Consider the following 14524-nt stretch of genomic DNA (forward strand, 5'->3'; position numbering starts at 1 on the left):
GCATGAGGCTAACTCATGCACGCAGACAGAACCCAGGCTCGGGTAATCCCTGAAAAAGGGTCCAGCGACCTCCCTCCCAATGCATACGACTCACACACGGGGGTGTGGGATGCGCGTCCCCACCAGAAGAGGCAGTCAGGGTGTCAAAAAGATGGTGGCCCCGATGCATGCAGATGCGGGCATTGGCTTCGGTGGTCTATCGGACGGGTGCAAGCACTTCCTGGATCTCCCCAGACCGGAGACGACCGCGCAAGACCACAGACCGCAGACCGCGGATGCATGTGCGAGGGAGGGGCTTGCGTGAATTGAACGATGCACGCCCGCCCGTGGATCATCTTGGACCGATTCGAGGGTTCGATTGATTCGCCAGCGCATCCTCTACGTCACACGGCGTGACTGGAAGAAGCGTTCCCTCCAAGGGGAGGCGATAACCTCAAAGGGGCACAATTGCAAGATTGCATCCGTGCTAGGTATCCCGGGGCCGAACTGGAGTATCGTTGGCTTTCTTTTCTTTTCTGTTCTTTTCTTTTCTTTTCTTCCTCCACAAAGAAAGAAGAGTTGAATTCTTGAGGAGGCCTGACGTATGTATGGGGACGGTGTTTACATTCCGCAGGTCTTACGAAGCGTCGTCGGATGAACACGAGCCTTGAGCAATCACACGGGCGGGCTGTCCTGGCGAACATAGGTACATCACCCAACGAAGAATGCGTGCAAGCCCACCAATACGAGAGGTATTGGAGGGTTGATGATCACATGGAAAGCCGAGCGGTGGGCAGGCTATGCGCTACCTTTTGACGCCTGCAGTATCGCCGCCGTCCAGTCCAGGGTTGGAATCTGCAATGCAGTTTGCAGATAGGTAGGCAAGTAGTTAGTTAGGGTAATGTAGGCAAGGTTGCTAGCAGGGTGGCTGGGTATCGACACAAGCAGGCGGGAAATGGAAAGGGAACGCGAACCCTTCTGCAGGTCTTCTGCATGCAAGAGACTGACCGCCGCCACCACTACTCAAACCTCCACTGGCCTGCCATTGAAGGAGGCTGTTGATGACACATCGCCAAATGGGAGGGTCGTCCCGGTCAATCGACAAGGTCAAGAGGCCCGTCGAGCCCGTTAATTGACGAGGGCCGGGTGGGGTTTTGAAGGTTGCACTTCCGATGGAGCGGACCTCGCATCAGGCCACCTCGAGCAAGTCTAGTGAAACTGTAAAGGAAGAAAAAGTGACACCTCGTCCTCGGGCTTGGAATTTAGACTTTGTGTGCGCCCGCTACCTACTCCGTAGAGAGAAGGCGACTGTCCTTGTGTAAATGCAGGCTGCTTGGCCCGGTGAGGATGGCGGGAGGTAGGTGAGTGAGGGGAGGCACCGGCAAGCCCGGTAGGGCCGAGAGTGCTCAGTGCCATTTTAGTTGACAGACACTACGGAGTACAGTGGGTCAGATCGGGGTAAAGACAAGGAAGTGCTACCTGCTTGTACATTATCTTCCAGACTCACAGCGACGCGGAGCAGTGGCTTGTGATCTCTGCCTCCCTCTCCAGCATCCTCGGTCAGTGGCCGGCTCTCGGTCTGCTCTCCTTCCTAATGCGTGTCAGGGTCTGGGACAGATGTCTTCGCTATGGAAACGGGCGAGACAAAAGGTTGAAGCCGGTGGTGAGTGGCGTGAGGGCACTGTAGATCAGCAACTCTTTGTCAGCTGGAGGGAAGGTTGTTGTTGTAGGCAAGTCTTTTAGTCTGTGAGCTAAAGGCATCTCGCCGAGGAATGTGAGCAATAGCTTAGGCCAAAGTTTAACAGTGTTGTGGGATAAGGGAAAAGGCAGGCTGTTGCGCCGTCGATGGAGGAAATCATCGGTGTCTCATCACGGCTGCCTACATGATACATCATACCTACCTAGGTAGGCTACATGCACTTTTCTCACGTGCCGAAGCCGTAGCCATGAAGCGACCGCTCACTAGTGGAAGAAGAGCCTAGGTAGGCACTACTCTTTTCGAGACTTTCTCGCTCTTTTGGCTGATTTTGGCTGAAACGAGAACAATTCCATGGCTTCGGGATTCTCCAAACAAACGACAGCCCCGACCGAGAGGTACTCCGTAGGTAGGTAGCCCAGATGGTGCCAGTGGGTGGGGGTACCCTGCCAAGGCGGCGGCACGCGCTATCGCATCCCTAAAGAATCTCGTCGATAAAACCCTTGCTTTTGCAAGTCGGAGGCTTGGTGATTTCCGGTCTGGCGGGCGTTCACTCTCCTCCTCAGTGGTTGGATGAACCAGCGCGGGGCAGGTCGAAGTGCCGACCCTCTCGATCGAAGGATCCATGGAGATGTGTCCTTCTGGCCTTGTGGTTTCGAGGGCACTTGTATCAGCAAGAAAAATGGCTAGAAGCACGGCAGTCCTTTGAAACCAGATCATGGGTGGGCCCCTGTGTAGCTCCGTAGGCATCTCTGTGGGGAAGGAATGGCGTTCTGGCATTCTTCGTAGTGATGCCGAGGGAAGCGCAGATGCCAGTCTCGACACCAGCTGTTTCGGATTGGCTGGTCTCGCAGGTAAGGCTCGCTTGTGGCCGTTGACAGTCCAGCTGCCAGTGCACCTTATCTGGGCGCAGAAGGTTGTCAAGATGCGGCCTGGCGAGCGACAGGTCCCTAGGTACTCGCCCTCTTGTCCGGCTTCTCGGGACATGGGGACATGGCAGGCCAGAGCGCCACTTGACATCTCGGGGCATTCCACAGAGCCAATGTTTGATCACAACACTGTTTAGGTATCAGACCGTATCACGCGTTGTAGAGCTGGTCCAAGATTTCACTTTGTACCTGGCAACATCGGCCTCGAGCCATCCAATGGGACGTTCCTGTCCGGTCTGTACTTGGTAGCTTTCGTGAGGTGTATCGGTGCCAGGGAAATTTATAGGATGTGGATATTGGCTACCTTATGAGCCGCCATCGTAAGGCCCGATTGGGACGGTCCATGCATCAGGAAAGGGTAAGGACTCACAGACGGACTGGCCTAGTGTCGATGCGCGCACAGTCTGTCTGTCTGTCTGAAGGTGTTCTTTTTGACGGCGGCTGCTTCAGAACCAGGCCCAACTGGCGCTTAAGCACGGTGGCCGGACTGCTCATGGATGGGTTGTCTGGCAGTCGTGGAGACTAAAAGCCGTTTGACAACGACAGCTGAACAAAAGTCCGTGAAAGCGCGCTTGGCCCAGTTGGTGAATTGACTTTGGGCCTTCTTGATATTGCGATGATCCACCCCTGCGGTGGAGGAATGGGGAAATGGGAAACAACAGGGGCCTCGCGAGAAGGGCTAGCCAACGGGGCCCATCCCTGCTCGCATCTCTGGTCCTTGCCTGCATCTGGCTTGGCCTGGGAGACAACGGGCTGGTGGTGACGACATACACTCTCCAGTCTGCGGGAAACATCATGAACAAGCTGCGTCGCTCCCTGGCGCTGGTAAAATGAAGCATCGTTCCAGCGCGTTTCAGGGATGCCGCCATCGTATTGTGCTCCTCGGGCTGTCCCAATTATTGGAAATAGGGGTTTTGAGGGTAGCTCCTTTTTTCGTCCGGGCCTTTCTTTTCGTTATTTCGCGGTGTGCGTGTGCGCGTGCATGTTGAATGCGTGTGTACAGTCTGTAGTCAGCATGCTTGCGTGTCGCAGACCTGGGTACTGTAGGTAGGTATCGCTAGGTTCTCTTAGCTGTACAGGTCTCATCATCGCCCAAACCATGTTTTTTTTTTCTTTCCAGACAACGACGGGTGTCGAATGAGCAATTGCCTCCCGGGTTAGCCGCATGCAGTTCTCGCCGAGCCCGTCGGCATCGGGACGGGCCCAGGGAAGAAAGCCCTGCCTGTGTGTCCTGTGAGGTGAGGCCACGGCAGTCGACTCGCCACCCCTTGCTGTGATTCGCTTACCCCGTGCTGCAGATTACAGGGCTCTATTGGTACCAGCATGCCTGTTGTTGATGATTTACGGGGGTTTTATTACGGCGTAACCTGTTCTTGTTGCTTGGTCAAGCGCCGACGAAGCCGCCCCGTTGTTTCTGGCCCCCTCCTCACCCTCCCCCAGCCCAGAGATCTTCGTGAACTTGTATTCCCGGCCAGCCAAGCGAGATTTCTCGCGACGCAGACACGGATAGCCACCACAGTACCGAGTACGTACATCCATCCTTCTTAGCGTTCGTCACCCAGAGATTGGCGGGCGAGTTACACCACCGCAACACATCCCAGGCCGCGGCTTGAGATGGGCATACGGTCGGGCATCAGTTAAAACAAGCCGGCGGCAGCACCAACAGACAAACAAGGCCCGGCACCATCCATCCATCCATCCATCATCCATGGCCAGTGAGGCGAGGGCAGAGAGAGAAATGCAATCAACAGATATATTTATCATAGCTACTTAATGTAGATATATATCCAGGTGATAGTGACAGATGGCTCTCCTCCTCTTCGAGTAAAGTGCATGGCTGGATACGATTCCATGCCACCCACCACGCATCAGCTCACCACCTCCACCGACCGGACCCTTGCCGGCCACACTGGCTCACTGGGGCAGGACTGGCTTTGCTTGGCCGCGAGTCCAGCAAAAGTATCCCTCGTGAGATCCCTGCCCGGTACGGAGTAAGTGCTCAGCTCTCTGATCGACGGCTCTCGTTCATCTCCACTTCCGTTGCTCCACGCTTCTCAGGCCACCGCACTAGCGTGTCCTCCCATTCTTGTATCGCTGCAGCACCGCTTGCGTTTTTCCATGTGCTCCAAGATCTCGTTCTTTCGAATTCGTTGTTGAGTCGCCTCTTCCTCCCACCTACAGGTACTTTAGCTCTTGTCTTTCCTCCTTCTTGTCTATGTCTCCCACCGAATCCACACACACACACGCACGCAACACACCATCATCACCAAGTCGCTTTTACCCACATCGCGCCGGTGTCGACGACTGGTAGATTTTTCTTTGTCCTCTTTTTTTATTTTTATTTTTTATTTTCGGGATTTTTCTTCTTAGCCGTTCCTTCTTGGCTCACTCTCCTTGCTCTCCTCCCGATCGAAAGAATAGTCTCTTTTTTGTTCTTTTGTACTTGCCTGTTCCCGATAGAAGGGTTTGACTGAGGGCCCTGCCTCCATTAGTCCTTCCGGGTGTCTCCTGCGGAGCTAAAGTCGAGTACAGACACGCGCCTAGCCTTGGAACGAATAGAAAGAGAAAAAAAACCGCTCCCAAGGGAGAGCCAGAGGAGCCATCCTTTCGTATCTGTCGACAGGCAATAAATACCACGACGGGGGAATACCTGCCCAAAGCTCCTAGGGTCGGTCGGCCGCTAAAATAAAGCAACACTAGAGTACTTCTTGCAGTACGAGGTTACGAGGTTGTGGTGTGGTCTACCAGCGGTGGTACCTGCTAACGGAGCCCATTGATCTCACCACAGCAGCACCCGCCCACTGGCACTGGCACTGGCCCTGTCCCTTGTGCCTGTGCCCGTGCGCCCACCCACCCTCTTCGCAGGTTTTAGCACCAGCCCAACCTTATTACCTCAGCTCCGCCCTGCCTATCTCCAAATTCCCTATCTCCTTCCCGTTTCTCTGGTCTGGCACCTCTCACCAAATTCTCTTCCTTCATTCCACCAAATCACCACCACAACACCACCGCCAAACAAGGTCCCACGTCTCTGACCTTGCGGCACGGCTCCTTTGTCAAGTCATCCTCTTCTCACACAAGATAGCATTGACTTGCCTCATCTTGTCGACAGTCCTCCGACCCGCTATCTATCTGCCGGCTTCGGTTGCTGTCCTTCACCTCCTCACCTTGCCGAGACCAACTCACACACTCTCCTCTACTGCGGGCTCTCCGACTGTCATGGCCACGGCCACCAGCGCCAGTCTCGTCGTATAAGGAAGCTTCTGTACTCTGCAGATTGGACTGCCGTTGCTCTGCAATCCCCGGCCCGTCGGCCGTCCCGAGTCGTCCAAGATCAATAAGTGGTATGCGATCCCCAGACTACGTCCTTACCCCCCTCCCCTCTCTCCAATTGCTCCTTCATAGCTCTCTGCTTGAACTTCTGACCTCGGGCATATACTGATTGTTCTGGTTTCAGTAACGGCACGAGACCTCATTCACAATGGCTTCTTGGCGAAGCACTTCCCGGCTCATGGGCAGCCTCGCCCTCAGTGTGTTGCTGGGGGGTCTCATGAGCCAAGCGAAACCCTCCATACCCATGGACTATTGCGCCAGCATCAACACCGGAGGATCAGCCAGTGAGTATGAGCCTACCCCGAGACATTTGGAATATAGCACTAACCCCTGGACAGATTTCAGCACCTGGCAGTCAGATGGCCTCTGCAATAAATTCTGCCTCGACGATAACTACGCTTTAGCCATCGTCCAGGGACAGTACTGCTGGTGTTCCAACTATGTCCCCGACAAGTCAAAGCAGGTCGGTGTCTCCAAGTGTGCCGCTCCGTGTCCTGGCTACACCGACGACGTCTGCGGCGGAGATGGCACCTTCGGATACATGACGCTGGCCAACGCGCCCTCTGGCACAACGGGAGGTTCTACTCCTGGGAAGACGTCTTCTCCTCCGGTAAGTGATCAGTCATAATTCGTGCCACTGCAGGCTCCAGAACCCCCTTCCTTCCCCGTCCCTGTCTTTCTTTCACAATCCCTTCATGGCGAAAGTTGCCCCTTTTGTACAAAATATCGGCCCAGGACCTCGCGTCAAGGTCTTGGATATTTTAACAAACACACTGTAATCCCAGAGGAAAGTAACCACTGAGACTGAGACGGGGGCAGCCGATGAGGACTTTTTCAAGTTCTTCAACTTCAACGTCGTCTTCTTCTAGCTCAAGCTCAAGCTCGAGCTCGACTTCTGTAGGGTTTCACCTCTTTCTTTCTCCCTTCTTAAATGTTTGCAATTGCAGCAGTTTCAGAAGGACTTTATTTTTCCGTTGTAGAATCTCTATTTCTATTTTCTTTCTTTTTCTCTGTTTGCTCAGCGTCTCGCAGAAAATATTATGCTGACACCTTTCCAGTCGGGCGATTCAAATACTACTCCCACGCCGTCCATCCGAACGGTGACTCAAGGCGGAACCGTCAGCACCGTCACGGTGTTGCCTTCTACCCCCGCCGATTCCGCGGGGGCCGGAGCCGGAGCACAGACGTCAACTGACAACAAGAAAGGGCTCAGCACCGGTGGGGCAGTAGGCATCGCTGTCGGTTTGGTGGGAGCCGCTGCCGCCGGAATTATCATTTTCGTCGTCTTCAGAAGGCGCAGGAGACAGCATGACGACGACGATGACCAGATGGATGGCCATTCGCCGCGCGGGAGCTCGGCGGGCATGACGCAGTCCTCGAAGGTTCCCGAGGTGGGCGTGACGCCTCCGTACCTGGGCAAGATGGAAGGACCTTGGGAAAGCGACCAATCTGGGCGGAGACGCAGCATGCTGATGCCGATTGACCCGCGAATCGATCCTGGCCATAGCGGTATTTACAACCGCGCAGACAACAAGAGCCGCGACAGCATCAACACACTGCGTGACGACCAGGATTACTCGAGACGGGTGCACCAGCCGACCAAGGTGCTGAGGGCTACGAATCCCGACCCGGATGACGACGATTGAACCTTCTTGACTATACAATTCCGCATTGGACAGTGACATATTTTCGCACGACGTACACGATTTTTCCATCCCGCCTGCCGTCATCGAGAGGGTTTTCAAATTGCATTTCCGAGATACCAGCATGGCGTTTTGTTTTTGTTCTTCGGGATAGGACCCGGACTACATCTACCGAGGAGCAAGGCGTCACAAGACCACGAGTTGTTTGGTCTTTGCAATATCAACCACCTTTAAGCCATGAGACGCCAAGCAGGCAGGAAGAGTGCCATGAGCATTGAAATGCGGGTCTGGCCTCTTTCCTGACCATGCTTGGCTGGGCTCTCCGAACCTGACTCGGCTCAGTTGTGTCAGAGTCGTGCGAGGAGGGTGGCACAAAAGTTGAGCGATGTGTACTATAGAGCTATTGAAATCGGGGGCTTCGCCGCGTGGCGGTGACTCGCTTCATAACGAAGGCGGTGCCGGTATCAAGACCTTTCGGGCCAAGAATGGTTTCGAAGAGAATGATGTGGTGGCCGGGGACATAATGAGGCAAAAGGCAGTATCTGTACATAGACGCGCATCATGGAGAGGAGCCAATCTCCATCTACTTGATGTACTGGGAGGCAGTGGTCTCCTCAGAGGAAGACCGTGAGGAAGACCGTGAGGAATACAAAGTTGGCCAAACATACAACCCATGCGGAAACAGTTCTTGCACGGGACTGTGATTTTCCCAAATCATAGCATATTTCGACATTCGATGAATTGATTCACCAGCCTCACGAGATCATTCAGTCTCGTCACGGTACCTTATCCAAGCTTCGAGGGACTCGTCTCGTCGGAGCTTACTAAGACATGGCGCCATGGTTCTGTAATCGAGAACGCCGCAAGTCGAAGATGTCATGATCGTGTAGGCTGTTGGCCCTTGCGTCGTCTCCACGGCAATTGAAACGAGATGCGGTGGAGAGCTGGGTCGATCCATGGGGCGGAAAGGCCGGAGCAGGAGCCAGCACGAGGGTGCCGGGTAGGTAGGTCTCGCTAGCTGAAATCGATTATCAACGGAACGCTGTTTGTTAATTACAAGGCATGGGTTGTGTGTGGTTTGGTCCGACTTTCAGAAGAGCAAGGGGGGAGGAAGTTTCCGGCTTGGCAGGGGTTCTGCTCTTCGCTGTGGTGTGTAATACCTACACACCGACACACCACCACCAAAAGGACCCATCTCATCACAATACTTACGGAGTAGATCATGTGAAAAAGATAGGGAAATTTAAAATTACCTTTTTGCGCCGCGAGCGCGTGTTTGCAAGTCAGGAACAGGAAGAAGAGCCTGGTGATTACGCACACCGGGCCCACAATCCCTCCCCTACTTTTTCTTCTCCCTCATCGTTGTACCCTTTTGTTTGCTTCGGCGGGCCTGGCGATCGTATTTTTCGCGTCACGGGCGGCGGGGTAGGGGTTGCCCATTTGCGGTTCAGGGGCGGCGCGGTCTTTTGGAAATGAGGATGCGCATCTGACTTGATGTCATGGCGGAAGAAGGCGCGTCGCCGGGACCGCTAGGTAGTTAGTGATGTGGATCGCGCCGCGCTGAGCTGGACCGGACACACACACCCCTACATGTCTGCATCCGAATGTCGTGTAATGGGAATGCCGGCTGGTCAGTGGATGGAGTAAATCTGATCTCGCTATCTTTTTGTTTCATGTGGTCTCGCCGTCCTGATCGACTAATGTAATGATCCTCCAGCCTCGGCACTCAGGCTTGCGTGTGTTGCACACAATTCATATAAGTGGGAGGGAGTGCCGATCCTCGCGTGCAGACAGACAGGTTTCTTGTGTTTTTTTTTTCTTAATTGCATATGATGCCGTGGCGTTGCTCATCGCTATACACTCCTGCATGGGGGGGATGTGATCCGGGGGTAGAGTTTGCTGCTCTGGTCCTTTATGTTGATGACTGAAGCCGATGTCCAGGAGAGACTGTCTGCTGTGGTTGGTTGACCGAACCTCGACTTGATGCTGCTGTTTGGACTGCTGTTTGGAAGCAACTACATTACCTACGGTTCTTCTTCTTGATGTGAGGCATGCCGGTGCTTACACGACGAGTCCCTGACCTTGAGTTCGCCCTCGCGGAGCTTGCAACTCCGTTGTTTGCCATAGAGTGTCTATGCAGCCGCCTAGCAAGCAAGCATGCTCATATATCAAAGTTCTTGCTTTGGCCACAAGCAAAAGGTGCTCTAACTACAGGAATCCTGTCTGTCAGACAGACCAATATGGACAGAATGAAGCGTCTCGGTTGACCGCCGAGTTGGCAAATGAGGGCCCCCCCTTCAAACGCGCCGGTTGTTCGGGCGCCAGAGAGGCCTCTTGCTCAGCCTCAATCCTCAGCTGTTGCAAGTGTGATGGTTGGACATGAATTGAAGGAGCTTGCCAAGCACCGCCTCACCGCGCCTGCGGCTAGGACCTGGGAGGGCAGTAGACATTGGCAGCTCTGCTAACCGCAGTTTGGTTAGGGCGGGTGTGCCAACGTTCTCTTCAGTGGCCGGTAGAGTGGTTAGGCGGTGGTTAGCGGCGGTGCTCGGGTGCCTTGATGATGGCCCCCTTCCAAGTTTCAGGACCCTTCTCCGTCCCTCCCGCCCGCCAATCCGCTGCCCCGCCAAGAAATAGTTAATACGTACAAGTAGAGAAGGGGGTCTTGGCTGGAGCCCCTGCCTTTTTCGCGATGGGCTTCTGTAGTTGCGTACTATGGGCCAAGTTCTCTCTCTTTCCGCATACCTACCGACAATACAAGTAGAAATCCCATTGTTAGTTTGCCTGTCGTCGATTGACCGGGGCGAGCAGGATCCAAGACTATTCAACAACCAAAACGCTCATTATTGAGCACGACACCGCCACCAGGACCAACACCTCCCGCTTGCGCCCGCTGCCACTAAATTGGCCCCCGCAAACGTCACTGGGCGTGCTCGAGTTTCAAATCCGGTGTCACAGGGCCTGCGAATAGCCAGGCAGATTCTTTCATCAGCGGCGACGACAAAGAGGACAAAATAAATCGCAAGGAAGCAGGAGCCACCGGACGGCATTTGGAGATACATCCATCACCCCTCGCATCGAGGTCGACGACAACAAGCCAATAAAGTCGAGTCAGCAGGAAAGCCAAGACCGCCTGCCCCAGAGCCAAGAAGCGGCTGCATCCGCACCCGCGACCCAGACGACTGGCGACGATCCCGCAGCCTGCAGCGCCTGCTCGAGGCTCGCCGGCGAGGCTCCCGCCAGGTGTGCGCGCGCACCCAGACACGCTCGGGCGGATTGATTGGAGGTGGAGGAAAGATCCGACTCGCGTGGGATAACAGGTCGCAACCATGAACTTGACGTGCAACTCCACGCTGGAGGACATGAGGAGTACGTCGTCCTGGTGCCCCTGAGCTGGCTCTGTCGGTTACGGATGCGAAGAAAGATACTGACTGCGCATTCATCTAGTCGTCCCCGGCACGGAGAAGGTCATAGTTGGTGCCTTGACATTCCACCAGCTTGCCCTCATCATTGCGGCAGGGTCCACGCTCGTCGCCATACTTATGAGCTTCTTCTTGATATGGATGCATGCCCTCAATTATACCAAGCCCCGTGAGCAGAGGCAGTATGTTGAGCCCTTCTTCACTTCCTGTATGGCCCACCTGCTGACAACATGTCGTACAACCAGCATCATCCGCATCCTCTTCATGATCCCGGTCTACGCTACGGCTTCCTATCTATCATTACGCTACCACTGGAAAGCGATTTACTTCCAGGTCTTGAGCGATTGCTACGAGGCCTTCGCCATCTCGTCCTTCTTCGCCCTCATGTGTTCCTACATGGCGCCCGACCTGCACGAGCAAAAGGAGTTCTTTCGAGACATGCGGCCCATCAAGCCATGGGTGTGGCCGCTCAACTGGTTCAGGGCCTGCTGCGGCGGCGAGAGAGGAATCTGGAGGACCCCTAAGAGCGGCCTGACCTGGTTCAACATCATCTGGATCGGCATCTATCACTACTGCTTTATCCGTGTCGCCATGACTATCACGGCGGTGGTGACGCAGTACTTTCACCGTTACTGCGAGAGCTCCAACAACCCTGTCTTTGCACATATCTGGGTATGTGCCGATAGCTTGCCCGACGCTTTTTGGGTCTCGTCTAACTAACTGGTTAACAGGTCATCGCCATCAACTGTATCGCAGTCACAATAGCCATGTATTGCGTCATCCAGTTCTACATCCAGCTCAAGGAGCCGCTCAAGGAACACAAGCCCTTCCTCAAAGTGCTGGCCATCAAGCTTGTCATCTTCCTCTCCTTCTGGCAAGCGACGGCCATCTCTGTCGGCACATCTACCTTGGATCTCGTGCACGCAAACGAGGTTATTGCCTATCCCGACCTCAAGGTCGGCATTCCCATGCTACTGCTGTGCTTTGAGATGGCTTGCTTCTCGATCCTGCATATCTGGGCTTTCCCCTACCGTCCTTACACTGCTGGCGCGCCGCAGACTTTCTACCCTGTTGCCGATCCGGATTCCGGCCTGTCACCTAGGCCCAACGAACACGCGAAACCTAGTGGCGGGTTCATGGGCCTACGAGCCATCTGGGACGCGCTGAATGTCTGGGATATTGTCAAGGCATTCGGCCGCGGTGTCCGTTGGCTCTTCGTCGGCGTGCGTCACCGTCATGAGGACATCAGCTACCGCACGGCCCCTAACAAGGCTGGCGTGGACATGGACGACCTCAGCCACAAGGACGGTGGGCTCCACGCCAACACGGCCTACGGCGGGGCGAACGGTGGCAAGAGCACCGACAATCTTCCCATCGCTACCGAGTTCCGCAGGAGCCGCTTTGACCAGTTGTACGGGCAGCAAGAGACCGGCGTGACGGGTGGTAGCGGGGGCAGGCCCGGCGCGCCGCATCCAGAGGACGAAGCCGACGGCCTGATCTCACACGCGCAACCCATGTCTGGGAGCAGAGATGCGAGATCTCAAGATCCCAGCCCGTACCGCAATCCGGCAGAATACGACGGCACGAGACCGTACGACCAAGGCGGCGACTTGTCGGCGCCTGTGCCATACAGAGGGGCAAGGGAGCAGCCGTACGACATGCCGGAGCATGATGACCGGTACGTGGCGTACGGCGGTTATTCCGCCCCGCAAGGCCATCCGCACCAGCAGAGGCCGAACCCGAGGAACTCGACGCAACTGAGAGTTGGTCAGGCGCTCTGGGGCACTCCTGGGAACGGCAGCAGTGGTGGTGGCGGCCGGGGTAACGAGATATAGCCTGGGCTAGTTAGGGCTTGGGTGGTCATGCCGTGCGTGCGCCCACTATGCGCGATGTGCTTTCTAGCCCAGATTCATCTACGCGGCGTTGTTTCCTTTTTTATTTTTTTTCTTTGTTTCTGGCAAAATCGGTGCATTAGAGCAGGATGAACTACGTATGGATACCACTCTAGTTTTTGTTGCAGGCATTCTTTCACTGGCATAGGCGTTATATGGAAATGAATATGAAAACTGATGATTAAGCATAATGAATGCACACATCTTTGAGTCGAAGAGGCTGCCAGATTTGATGCCGCGTGTGTAGAGAGAGGCACTGGGTGTTTTTTCTTGGCGATGGAGTCGGCGATGCTGTGCCGTACCGAATTGCATCACTCGCCCGCCTTGTTTGGAAACATCCAAACCCAAATTCCACGTGCTGTTTCCATAAAAAGGAGATCGACGTCTGTCCAGTCCACCGAGCCGTGGATGCGACGACAGCAACGAGCGGCACAGAGACCATCCGCAGCATCTGCTGTACTTGTAGAATAGAGGCTGGGATGATCGACAAGCATGTATGCATGATCATAGCCGCGCTCCCGCGGAACGACCTTGATTCAAAGAGGTATTACCGAAAGCATTCTCTCCAAGCCTGCTGTTTCTATTCACAGTGTCTACAAAGTAGTTTACTCACACCTCACCCCCACAAGATCAACTTCAACTACGCCGCAGCTGCAAGGGCACGATGATGTAGTCACTGGGCCACCATCGCGATCAAAGACATGTTATACATCAACGGAGGATTCTGCCGGGCTCAATACCGGGCTCAGGAGTACTTAAGCTCCCGGTGTCCGTCGCGGATAACATGGCCTGGCTTCGATATCATCCCTCCCAAGACTCGAGACCTCTCACGCCTTCCACAAGAATCAACCACACTCTCTCATCAGTCACAACAATACCATACCAAAAAGATGAAGCCCACAGCCATCCTCTTCACCCTGGTCACCCTCGCAGCCAGCACCCTCGCCGCCCCGCCCCCATCGTACTCGTCCCCGCAGCTCGTCTCGCGCGAGGACCTGCTCGGCGGGGCCGTGCCCCCCCTCGCCCTCGGCACGCAGAGGGACGACAAGTCCGGCGCGGCCTACCTCAAGGTCTACGAGGAGACGCGCGCCGAGGACAAGGGCTGCACCGAGTGGCTGACCATCGGCAAGGCGGGCGACGACCCCTGCGCCGCCGGGGCGTTCACCTTCGGCGGCGCCAAGCTGCGCTTCACGGGCTGCAACGCCGAGTACGGCAACCGGCCCGCCAAGCTCGAGCGCGTCGACGGCGGCGGCGGCGGCGCCACCAAGAAGAAGGGCGGCAAGAGCAGCAAGTGGGACAAGGTCGTGCGCGTCTGCTGGGACGCGGGCGCCGACGTCAAGTGCAAGGGCAAGAACACGCTCAAGCGGATGAGCCAATGCTACTAAGCGATTAAAAAGAGAGAGAGAGAGCCCGTTTCGTCCTGGTGGCACTCCATACAATCATGCATCATTATGTATACAAGTATCATGCGTTGGCGAAAAGGGGGAAGTGAGTAAGATGTAGTAGGCCCTGCTCATGTGCAAAGCGCAGGAAACAAGCCCCCCCTTCCCCTTCCCTTCCCTTCCCTCCGCCGATCTAGGCACGAAGTGGCATTTTACGCTTCTTATACAACATGTATAATAGTAGTACAGGGGTA

At 55.2% G+C, this 14524-nt stretch overlaps 3 protein-coding genes across 3 annotated transcripts; all 3 read left to right on the forward strand.

Annotated features, from left to right (window-relative positions):
• Positions 1-6082: 6082 nt before the first annotated feature.
• Positions 6083-7580, forward strand: E0L32_007288 (uncharacterized protein; the record flags this gene model as incomplete). Its single annotated transcript, XM_031142016.1, has 3 exons — positions 6083-6218; positions 6273-6544; positions 6993-7580. The coding sequence occupies 3 exons, from the start codon at positions 6083-6085 to the stop codon at positions 7578-7580; spliced, it is 996 nt and encodes a 331-aa protein (XP_030993696.1).
• Positions 7581-10903: 3323 nt separating this feature from the next.
• E0L32_007289 (uncharacterized protein) lies at positions 10904-12831 on the forward strand (the record flags this gene model as incomplete). Its single annotated transcript, XM_031142017.1, has 3 exons — positions 10904-10943; positions 11022-11668; positions 11728-12831. The coding sequence occupies 3 exons, from the start codon at positions 10904-10906 to the stop codon at positions 12829-12831; spliced, it is 1791 nt and encodes a 596-aa protein (XP_030993697.1).
• Positions 12832-13778: 947 nt separating this feature from the next.
• E0L32_007290 (uncharacterized protein) lies at positions 13779-14273 on the forward strand (the record flags this gene model as incomplete). The annotated part of the gene is made up of 1 exon (XM_031142018.1): positions 13779-14273. One exon carries the CDS (start codon positions 13779-13781, stop codon positions 14271-14273), a length of 495 nt encoding a protein of 164 aa, XP_030993698.1.
• Between the last annotated feature and the right edge of the window lie 251 nt (positions 14274-14524).

This window comes from Thyridium curvatum (genome assembly GCF_004353045.1).
Source record: "Thyridium curvatum strain D216 chromosome Unknown NODE_44_length_342116_cov_83.455874, whole genome shotgun sequence".
NCBI classification, from domain to species: domain Eukaryota; kingdom Fungi; phylum Ascomycota; class Sordariomycetes; order Thyridiales; family Thyridiaceae; genus Thyridium; species Thyridium curvatum.